Source organism: Hyaena hyaena, unplaced genomic scaffold (assembly GCF_003009895.1).
Source record: "Hyaena hyaena isolate Hyena2069 unplaced genomic scaffold, ASM300989v1 scaffold_8, whole genome shotgun sequence".
Taxonomy (NCBI): Eukaryota; Metazoa; Chordata; class Mammalia; order Carnivora; family Hyaenidae; genus Hyaena; species Hyaena hyaena.
In genome coordinates, this window is record NW_024080640.1 from 7,105,983 (window position 1) to 7,117,244 (window position 11,262).

Consider the following 11,262-nt stretch of genomic DNA (forward strand, 5'->3'; position numbering starts at 1 on the left):
CAAAGCCATTATCCTCATGAAACCCAAGGCTGACTCTTACCTAGCGCATCCCTTTCCCAGCCTTTGTCAATTTAATTCTGGAAAAGAAAATGTTACTAACAAAAATAAGCAACAGCATTTGTAAAAGCTAAACAGAAGCAGACCTTTTCTTGTGTGATCCTATCGAAAGCATTCCTGTCTCTCTGTCACATGAGGACACAGTGAGAAGTGGAGCGCTACAGCCCGGGGAAAGGTTCTCACAAGGAGACTCAGGCAGCCCCCACCACCCCCCCCACCCCTCACCCCCCGGTCTCAGACTTCCAGCCTCCAGAATGAGTAAGAAATACATTTCTGTTTATACCACTGGGCCTACAATGTGCGGTTTTGACAGCCGGGGCTAATACAGACGCCGCATACTGATGCTCCATTCCCTCTGGTCTAGACGGTGAGCTTTGTGAAAGCAGTTCTTTGTGAGCCGGGCTGCTTAGTAAACATGACTTTGGTCTTCACACGCAGAAGGAACAACAGACCTTGTGAAACTACAGACGGGTCTACGACCTGCCTCAGCCCTAAAGCGGCGGCTCTCAGCCCTGGCTGCACGGTGGGAGCAGCAGGGAGCCTGCAAATTTTCGTGGCCTGACCCCACCCTGGGCCAGTCAGATGGGTCTCCAGGACGGAGGTCCAGACATCACTAGCATTCAAGGCTCCCCAGGGGACTCCCATGTGCACCCAGAGGAGACCAACCACCCTAAACCCAAATCAGTGAAGTACTGGGGTGAGGGGCCCTTGACTAGAGGGAAAGATGTTAGGTGCTCGTTCTTGTTGCCCACGTGAGGGGCCTGCTTTAAGGGGCACAGACGGCACAAAGGCCGAGTGAGACGCAAGGTGGTGTAGTTCAATCAATCACAATAAAACAAACAGCATCAAGTTCACAAAGGTACTTGTTATTTGAGGCATGAAGTCTGGCTGAAAGGGTTACATTTCCCAGCAGCCAACATCCGGTTGTTAGTGGCGCTATTTCGACTTTGTGGATTCAAGTTAGCCAGAAAGGGGTACTAAGGTCCTACTTTCCCCTGCTGGAGAAGAAGAGAAGGAGAACGGGAAGGCTTCTAATCTACGGATTCTGCTCTTGGACCCGACACCACGTGGGCCAAGCCGTCGCTGGCCCGTCTGCAGGTCGCTGACCCACCGCTGACAGGCACAGGCCACACTACACTACATCCGGGGAAGGTGACATGGGGGACAAAGTGGCAGGTCACCTGGGAGAGGACAGGCACCGACGGCTTCAAAACTCCTCAGTGAAGGGATAGTCCTTGTGGGAGGCACAGCTGTCGGGAGACGGAGAGGAACACGTTAGCTTCAGGGAGACTGACCAGAGCAAACTACAAAAAGAAACGGTGAGCATCCCATTATAGGTGAACACAGAGGCCTCAGAGAGGGCCGGCCGGTTCCAGCACTGCAGGTGACGCGTCTGCACCTGTGGGCAAGGCCCCCTCCGGACTCCTGGGCCACAGGCCCTCATCGGCTGGCGGAGGCGTGAGGGACACCCTGCCCCTGGCGCCCAGCACCGCACCCGAGGCCTGGCTCCCCTTGGATTCAGTCTAACCGGCAGGACCGGACAGCAGGCCGTTGTCTGAAAAAGCAGGCGGGGGCAGACAAGCCAGCAGCCCGTACGCACGAGGGGGCACGGGCACCTCCACGAGCGGCCTGCCGTCAGCATGGAGCCCAGGAGAGGGGCCGGGGGTCGGACACGGGAAACGTGGGTGGGAAGCGGGCCAGGCAGCCACCTGGCCGAGCTGCAGGCAGCGGGGAGCAGGTTCGCCATCCCCCACTCCCCTCCCCGGGCGGGCCGCTGGCCTGTGCCGGGCACGTGATGGCACCACTGCTGCGAACACGGGCCAGGCACAGCGTGAAAGGCCAGGGTGAACCCCGATGGGGGCACGGAACCTTCACTCATTCAAAGCTCCCCCTGCACTGCCATTTATTTGGGCACCTCCCCCGCCCCCCACCAACCTGAGGACTATAACCCTGCCATTAGCAACAGGGGCTCGGTGCGGCATGAATTTCCAGAAGAGGCAATGGAGGTGCAGGCCTAGCAAGAACGCCGCCTGGGTGACCCTGGAATGCTGGAACCTGCCTCTCCCTCCCCGCTCCAGCCCCAACCCATCCCCACTGAGCATCAGCAACCCGCAGAATAATCTGACAGCTCTTTCTGGAACGGCACCAGAGTGGCGGGAGCGGAAGCGCAAAGGGACCAGTTGGAAAACCACTGTGGTGTGTGAGCCCTGAGAGCTTCGCTTCGTTTTGCAATGTCGGCAGTGGGAAGGGCAACGGGAACTGAACGAACGATACAGAGACTCTCCAAGGAGAACAGAAGTCACCTGGCCACAGAGTCACTTCTCTCGCCCTCGCCTACCTGATCCCAAAAATGATTGTAATGCCTACAACGTTAAGTACCATTAACACAAACAGGGACGTCAGAAAGGGCCCAGTGCGGGGCTGCCAGTGATGAACTGCTAGTGGCCTGTTTGGAATGGAGGCCACTGGTGTGATGGCCACACGCTCACCAGGCATCATCCTGCCTAAAGCACAGCAGAGCATTCTCAGCGCAGACGCAGACCCGGCGGACACCTGCCGGGGGGCTGTAGCGGCCACACCTGCGGTGCAAACCCAACTGCGGAGGGAGCGGAGGCTGCAGAGGGAAGGCTGGCACCCGACCCATCCCAGAGGGAGTCCAGATCTCGCTTAGAAGAGAATGTAACCACGGGGAGATGGAGGGGACACAGAGACAATAAAAACCCTGAGAGAGGAAGCTTAGTCCCCACTGTAAAACGGCAGTTTCTCCCTGAAAGCAGAGAATGACTTTTAAACTTGACTTAGTTACTATACTGTAGGAAAAGTCATCTCCCTCAGCTTCTTAAGTGCCAACTGCCGGAAATACAAGGACCCAGCGAATGCGTAGCCGGAGGGGCCCTGGGTGCCGGTCAGTGTGGTTTTCTCAGTCATGTGGCTTCGCAGGGTCAGGGCCCCACCACAGTCTTCCTGTGGAACCCCGTTTATTGAGTCCATATAAGATCAGGTCGCATGCAAAGTCTGCCGGGGGAGGGGGTTGGGGGGGGTTGGACGGGACAGAAGCCACACGGGATCGCCTGGTTTCCGACGAGCTCCTGAGGTGAAAGTTAATGCTCAGATACGTGCTCGCGGAGGGCTAGGCCGGCGAGGTCCCGCGGCGAAGCGGGGAACAGATCCAGGCCAGATCTGGCATTTTCCGCACGGCCCCGTGCACTGACGGGAAGGCAAGGCCATGCACACAGGGCGGAGCCGCCGCGCTCATGGGACGCGGGAAGCACAGCTTGCAAGGGCTGCTCTCGTTCTGGAGCAGCGGGGCCCCCTCCCTGGACCCTCACCTCACTAAGGCACAGACTCTCCAGTTCCGGTTGTAGCTGAGTAAGGTGGTCATGTCCACGCTGCTCAGTTCAAAGTCAAAGACCTAAAAAAGAAAAAAAAAATCCGGTAAGTTCTGCAAATCAAGGTCAAACACAGAACACCCAAGTATGTGAAGAGCTCTGTGCGGGGCCGCTGACGGGATGCTGCCCTGGGTGGGAAGGGGCGAAGGCAGACAGCTCTGGAGAAGCTTAGCCGCAGGGCTCCGCGGAGAACGCGGCTTCTGCCTGGACACACACACGCTGGGAAAACGGTCCCTCCCTTCCAGAACCTCTCAGCACAATGGTACTTTTTGGTCCATTTAGTTGATGTCAAAAGCACTGCTGAGCACTTCTGTGACAAGGGCCAGTGGGGAAGGAAGTGATGCGAAGTCTCTGCCTCAGTTTCCAGTGAAGCCAAGGGAAGAGGTAATCCCGCAGCTTCAACACAAGGAATAATCAACCGCACACTCTACGTGAGACGTCACACGCCACACGGAGAGGCTCCAGAGGAACTGGGAATGAATTCCAGCCGGGGAGCCGAAGGATGTGGTCAAAGAAGATGGTATCTGAGCTGGGCAGAAGCCTCCAAGTAACATCCAGGGAGGACAAGAAAGGCCCGTTGGGCCAGGACCCATCTGCCTGAAGAGCACAGCTGGCCCGGGGAGACCTCAGCCCTCCCGGTGGCCAGGAGGCAGGCCCAAAGCAGCCCTGGATGAGACCGGGGTGGGGGGCCTTCCTGTGTGTCCCTGCTGACCAGCCAGGATCTTACCTGGAAGTTCTCGGCGATGCGTTCGGGTGTCACAGACTTGGGGATCACGACCAGATTCCTCTGCATGGGGAACCGGATCAGAATCTGCAGGCAGAGCGTATGTACACCATCACCCACATGGTTACGTCATGTTGTCTATACAGCCGTTCCCCACAGAGAGACATTCCAGAACTCCAGAGGCCCAGAGGTGTCAGGGTCACCTCCAGCCAGCCACGAGCTTCCGTCTCCCAGGGTTACTGGTCACAAGGAGGAAGCCGTTCCACCATCCAGGACACAAGAGAACATTTCCCGGAGCAGCTGATCACAGTGCTCTTCCTGGAGCACAGAGATGAGCTTCCCACTGATGTCAGCAAACGCTGGCCCTTGGGGTGGCCTGGAGAGGCGGGGTGGGGGGCAGGTACCACCGTCCCCATCACACAGCAGTCGTCTAACTTCCCAGTCTGTGCCCTTTCTACCACCCACTCCAGGACCCCAAGCTGCACTTCCAGGGAGGGCTTGGCCGGGCTCGGGAACTACCACCTAAGCAGGGGGTTCTCGGAACAGCCACGGGAGCCTGGAGATGACAGTACCTGGGCTGTGGTTTTATTGTGCTTGGCTGCGATCGCTTTGATCCGGGGATCCTCCAACAGGGAAGGGTCCTCGGGCTTGGCCCTGGAGACAAAAGAGGGCTGGGGTGAGCAACCATCATGGCGGCTGCTTAAGGCAGTGAGCAACCCTAGCAACCGTAGCTCCTGTCAACCTTAGAGGCCAGTCGGCCGTCTCCTCCTGATTTGAATCTTAGGTACAAACTCTCAGCCCTCTGGAGGAAAAGCAGCCACCTTGCTACTAGAAGCTACTGGAACACCAACAAGACCCTCTGAGGCAGGCCTGCAAATCAGCACCAGAAGCAATTTCCTTGATGCTGAAGTTTTCTCTGTAGCCAAATCTAACCTTAACCAGGGGACAAGGGAACACTATCTGGTGGGAAGCTCACCAGGGCCTGTCCGGAGAGCCGAGGGGGCTGTAGGCGGTCACCACAATGCCTTTGGACTGGCAGTACTGGATTAACTTCTCCTGAGTGAGGTATGGGTGGCATTCGATCTGCAAACGCAAATAGGGTGCTGATGGTGACGCGTGGGCATGGGTGAAGGCACACACAGTAAGTAACCCCCCTCCCCAGACCAAACATTATGTATAACCCATGTCTCCTCATCTCCCAGATAAGCTGTGACAACTGTTTACATATCCCAGCTAGCGTCCTCAGCGTGAAGAACAATAACCTTGTTACTGATGTACCATGGTCATGGGCCCTGAGGCTTTGTTCTGGCTTTGGCCATTCATCAACCGTGATGGGTCTAAGGATCTCAACGTCTGGACGCGGCCCATCTGGGAGGCCCGGAGTCATCACAAGCCGGGCTCACACCCTGTCTCTCCCGCAAGTTCGGCTCCCAGATGCCTCACCGTCATTCTCAATCACCAATCAGGGCCTGCCTCCTGGCTGCTGCCTGGGTGACACGGGTTCAGACAGCAACAAACAGCATCCCAGGCACAGGCTGCCCTGCGGGAGGCTTACCTGGTTAACAGCCGGCTTATACTTCAAGCCAGGTTTGTTTAAGATCTTCTCGACTTGGAGATGGTTGAAGTTGGAGACTCCGATAGCTTTCACCAGCCCTGCGTCCACCAGCTCTTCCATGGCCTAACGACAAAAGAGAGTCTCTGCTTGCTGCTGATGTGTCAAGGGCGGGAAAAGCGGCCTTGGCCCCAGCCAGGTTAACAGGTCCTGCCCTTACTAATAGATGCCAGCGAATCAGACCTTTGAGGAGCCAAGATATCTTGGCCAAGACAAAAGTCAGGCTGGCTGTAATGAGACGGGAAGAGTAAAAATGGTGACAGAGTGACAAAATGCCGTGGAAGATGAGGCAGAGCGGACCACTCACAGGAGAAGGGGAAACCAGGCGGGAGGGAGAAAGCCAAATCAGGGGCTGCCTCACCTCCCACGTGTCCAGAAAATTGGTGTCACTGGGAATCACGTTGCCTTCGGCGTCCAGTGGGAAATACTCCTTCCCGGGCTGTTGGTACAATAACAGTCAATCAGTGACGGCTCTTCAGTCCCACATCTTTAGAAGCAAAGTTCTAAAAAGAACTCATTCTTAACCACAGTTAAGTTTGTTTGTTTTTTTAAAATTTTTTAATGTTCATCTTACCCTTAGAGAGAGAGAGTGCAAGTTAGGGAGAGGCAGAGAAAGGGAGACACAGAATCCGCAGCAGGCTCCGGGCTCCGAACTGTCAGCACAGAGCCCGAAGTGAGGCTCAAACTCACGAACCAAAAGATCATGACCTGAGCCGAAGTCGGACGCTCAACTGACTAAGCCACCCAGGCGCCCCTACCATAACTAAGTTTTTAGAAGATAGTCAAGGGCAAATCCATGGACCGATGTGAGAAAACAACAGGCAGACAACTCCTGAGGCTCCCAGACACTTTTTCTTTCAAGTGGGTCGCAGCTGACTGTTAGACGGAAACGGTGAGGGTTCCATGGGCTGGGCTGTGGACGGGGACGTGTGTGGACGGGGGGCACGGGGCCATGTCACCCTGCTGAGTCTCTCTGGCTTATCGTGAAAAACGAAGGATGGAAGTCAGGCCCGATGCACACAGCGCAATTACAACCGGGCCACGGGATCGAAACCACCACGTGACTTCAATGTGCTGACAGACCCTGCGACTACAATGCAGGCAGGGGGTGTGATAACTCGTGTCTGTTTTGCGCAGAGACTCAGGCTGTCAAGAAGTATTTATTGGGCTTCCACCGCACGGGGCCTGCGTGCAGAACGTACACACGCATACACGGAGGCAGAGGGTGACGGCCGGTGAGGTGTCAGGGCCGTGCGAGGATCGCCGGGGCCGTGTTGGCGGCTGCCGTTTTGAACCGCGCAGCCAGCCAATGACAAAGCGCAGGGCTCCTCAAACTCTGTACCGTGCAACCGAGCCGCCTGTGGTTGCCTGGGTCCCCACCCGCAACCGGACACAGCACGGGGACAGGAGCGACAGGGGCCCGGCCGGAGCCCTGCGCCGCCTACCTTGAAGCCCGTGGGCCAGTGAATTAGGTAGAGGTCCAGGTAGTCCAGCTTCAGGTCGCTGAGCGTCTTCTGGCAGGCCCCCTTCACCATGCTCTTCTCGTGGTACGTGCACCACAGCTGAAGCCGGCGAGAGAGCACGTCTCACACCGCGCACAGGACGCTGCTTCCCGGCCGGGAGCCCACCCCCCGCTCACTGGGATGCTCTAACGGGCGGTGAGGGGTCCCCACCGCACACTGTGGGCCTTCTCCAAAGGCAGGCAGGAGAAGCAGGTCAGGGACGCCGCTCAGAGGGGCCGAACTGAAGGCAGAGTACAGAATGGACAGGTCCGAAGGCCCAGGCCCTAAGCAGGAGCTCTCGGGGCCATCTTCCTAGTGGGCTGGTCTCCGCAGAGCCAGCCTCACCTGCCTGCCCAGTGTCCCTCTGGACACCAACAGCCTCCAGGTCAAAGGCAGTGGCCAGCGGTGGAGATCCGGTCTCCAGATGGAAACCAAGTTCTGTGCTCCCGGGTAACTCTCTGGAAAGGGAGCACCAACCCACAACCTAAGCCTCATCAACAAGGGGCTCCACCCGATGGGTCTACACTGAACGACCCTCCAATGGATAAGGGTCAGGTGAGCTGTGGGGCCCTCCACGGCCTGCAGCCAATACACCGCCCAAGAAGAGTGGCCGCTCAAGTAGTAACTCGAGCGTACTAGGTGGCCGGAGGATGGCCCTGACTCCCACGTCGGCACTGCCACCGGACCAACGCGACAGAACCCTCCCCCTGCCCCGGGCTCCCCTGCAGAGCAGGACCTTGCTGACGATGAAGAGGTCCTCACGCTTCACCACTTGCTCCTTGAGCTTCTCCTGGATGGCCAACCCCACCTCGTTCTCGTTCTGGTACACGTGAGCGCAGTCGATGTGGCGGTACCCAAGGTCAATGGCAATCTTCACAGCCTCAGTCACTTTGCCTGGAGGGGACTGAAGGGATAAGGAAAGGAAGGCATGGAGTTTAAATAACAAATGAAGCAAAATGCGGGATTTGCATACAACACAGGCATCAGGGCAGTGTGACCCTTCTGCTCACTGAGGATGCGCCTGGGTCTACCCCTTAAGGATGGGCACTGGAAAGGGGGCTTTTTCACCAGCAGCTTCCCAAACGGTCTGCTGGGGTGGGGGGGGAGGGGAGACGGACCAAGGTGGAAATGCCACATGGCTTCATTTTAGGATACTCTGACAACTTAACGGCAGCACAGACCACCTTAAAATGATGTGCCAAAGCTGTCTGCTCGCCTCTTTACACCTGCCGATTGACAAACCATCTGAATGCGATAGCTTCCCAAGACAATACGGGACACCATTTCCGTCGAACAGCTCAGAAGATTCTAATAATTGCTGGCAGTATTTACCCAACTCCCTTTTGGTTTCTGAGCGGTCACGAAACACCCATGCTTTACCTTCTCCTTTTGGATGTGACACTCTGACAACCACTCATTTGTAAGCAGTCCTGGGAGATTACCATAAATTCAAGAATGTCACGGATACAGATTCCAAGGTGGCGGGGCTTTATCTGCGGCCGCGTTAAGAATCTGCTGTAAGAGGCAGAGGTGGGAGGCGGCCCCTGCGAGGTACCAGCAGACAGGTTTGAGTGGAAAGGAGAGGGGAGACGGGGATTGTGAAGATCATCACACAATTTGTGGGCGGAGCTGCAAAGAGACTGAACTGCTGCCTGGGCCGAGCCATCTGACCATCTCCGTGACGAGGACGGGAAACCGCGTGGCCGGCGAGAAGGAAGAGGCCTTGGAGCCCTCAAGCTCCAGCAGCGCCCAGACTGACTACGTGGACACTTTTTCCGTCCCCTCACTGATCCTACTCAGACCAGGGAGGTGAAAAATAAACACGTGTGCAACAGACTGTTGAACGAAAACAGTGCATTCCTCCCGAGAGCTGGGCGAGGAGAGAATGGAAAGGAAAACTCCCCCCAGGCCATGAGCAGCTGCAGGCATTTGCTGTTTTGACAGCAGCTGCTGTGAACGGGAGGGGGTCAGAGAGGGGGGTCGGAGTATGGGCCAGTGGGAACAGATGTGTGGCCAAAGCCCGCTGGCACACAGAGCTCGCTCGCCCCCAAGGAGGGAGCAGGGGGGCGGGGTGCCAGCCTCAGGTGTAAGACATGGGGCACCTTCAGATGAGCTGACAATACCCTTTTTCCCCGGAGGACAGAAGAAGCTGCCGGCGCAGCCTTCCCCACCATTCGAGACGCAAGGCACGGGGCAGAGAGAAGCCCGGCCCCGGACAGGCCACACACTGCATCTGCCACAACAGCTGGCGCTGTGACCAGGCACGACCCGAGCCAGGCCCGCGAGGCTCAGTCTCTGGAACTACCAGACAAGCTGTCATTCTGCTGGGGTCACCATGCCGGGAGACTGCGAGAAAGAGACTGCTCCTAGTGACGTCAGGGACAGCCCTGAATCCGGTGCACCCGAGGGTGTCCTGGAGGTCCATGAATCCCCACCTCAAACACCCTTCTTTTCCCCATTCGGATTAAGCTGGTTAATCAATTCCTTGGAACAAAAGAGCTGAAGTGCAATTTGCAGAAGTGTGGCCGTTTGTGACAAGGCTGCTGAGAAGAGAAGCTGTGTGCCAGCCTCCCCTTTCGGGGGACACCTTCACAGAGACGGCGAAGGCTGCGTGGGGCCACGTGCTCTGCTACGGGGGCACTGATGGCTGTCCTCTGGGGCTGGCCCTGGAGTGGGCGTCCCCGTTACCAGAAGGCTGATGCCAGGGCAGATCACGTCACCAAACAGAACCTGGCCAGTGGGGCATGTAGCCAAACTGGCTCAAACTGAGAAGGGCAGCAACTCCCATTTGCTATGAACTACTTTTTATCAGTTTTAAATACATGAATACACTGAGTCTTTATCACAGCCCAGCACACACCTTTATCTCTACAGATACGGGAAGTAAGGCACAGAGACACCACGCCGCTGGCCACGACCCTGCAGTCAGCAAGTGGACGTCAGGACTCACAGCCTGGCAGAGGACCTTAGAGCCACGCTCTGCCCACAGCTCTGTGCTCTGCTGTGGACCCAAAGAGGCACAGAGACTCCGGAGCCTACAAACTACGTTCAGTTTGAATCATCTCAATAGAACTCTTCCCAGAAAGAGATTGAGTAAACTTCTCTTAGCGCTAATAATCAACCAATTTAAGATCTAGCGAAGAATCACACAGTCAACTTGGGAATGCTAAGACACGACGACACCATCTCTCCATTTCACGTCCACATTTAAACATGCAAACAGGGGCGCCTGGGCGGCTCAGTCCATTAAGTGTCCAACTTCAGCTCAGGTCATGATCTCACAGTTCGTGGGTTCGAGCCCCGCGTCAGGCTCTGTGCTGACAGCTCAGAGTCTGGAGCCTGCTGCGGATTCTGTGTCTCCCTCTCTCTCTAAGCCTCCCTGCTCACGCTGTCTCTCTCTCTCTCTCTCTCTCAGAAATAAGTAAAACATTAAAAAAAAAAATTAAACATGCTAACAGAAGGGAGTGGCTCCAACTGAAAAGAAAGTAAATCATGAAAGTAGATTTCTATACATCAAAGAGCAAATCTGCAGACAAACAGTAGAGGAAACACTCCAAAGACATATGACCAAATTGTACAAATCCTAGACTACATGGTGTTTTAACCCAGTTCTGCCACTAATCTGCCCTGGGACTGGGGCAAACCCATCCACGCCCCACCCTCTTGGACCGTCCGGCTCCAGAGGTCCGGCTCAGGCAGCGACCGGACAATGGCCTGGGCTGTTGGCACCAACTGATGGCAGTGAGAATGCTCTGCCCGCGGGGTCCCCATCATCTCCACAAGACAAGCCTCCTGATCTCACTTTGTAACACCTGCAGCCGGCTAAGTACATCTTTCTGATGTACTTTAAACAAATTTCCTCTAGTTAGCAGGTATTACTTTTGCTATGAAAGGGAGTGGATGTGGAACAAAGGAAGCTTTACTATGGGGGGGGGGGAAGGAAGGAAGGAAGGGAGGGAGGGAGGGAGGGAGGGAGGG

At 56.3% G+C, this 11,262-nt stretch overlaps 1 protein-coding gene across 1 annotated transcript in view; it reads right to left on the bottom strand.

Annotated features, from left to right (window-relative positions):
- Positions 1 to 907: 907 nt before the first annotated feature.
- Positions 908 to 11,262, bottom strand: part of AKR1B1 (aldo-keto reductase family 1 member B) — a 16,337-nt gene continuing 5,982 nt past the window's right edge. The window contains exons 2-10 of the mRNA XM_039242959.1: positions 8,021 to 8,188; positions 7,228 to 7,344; positions 6,144 to 6,221; positions 5,726 to 5,848; positions 5,147 to 5,253; positions 4,743 to 4,824; positions 4,174 to 4,257; positions 3,387 to 3,469; positions 908 to 1,307 (exon numbers count right to left, since the gene is read on the bottom strand). Of these exons, the coding sequence (XP_039098890.1) occupies positions 1,265 to 1,307; positions 3,387 to 3,469; positions 4,174 to 4,257; positions 4,743 to 4,824; positions 5,147 to 5,253; positions 5,726 to 5,848; positions 6,144 to 6,221; positions 7,228 to 7,344; positions 8,021 to 8,188 (885 nt within the window). The 3' untranslated portion in view covers positions 908 to 1,264. The remainder of the gene's footprint in view (positions 1,308 to 3,386; positions 3,470 to 4,173; positions 4,258 to 4,742; positions 4,825 to 5,146; positions 5,254 to 5,725; positions 5,849 to 6,143; positions 6,222 to 7,227; positions 7,345 to 8,020; positions 8,189 to 11,262) is intronic.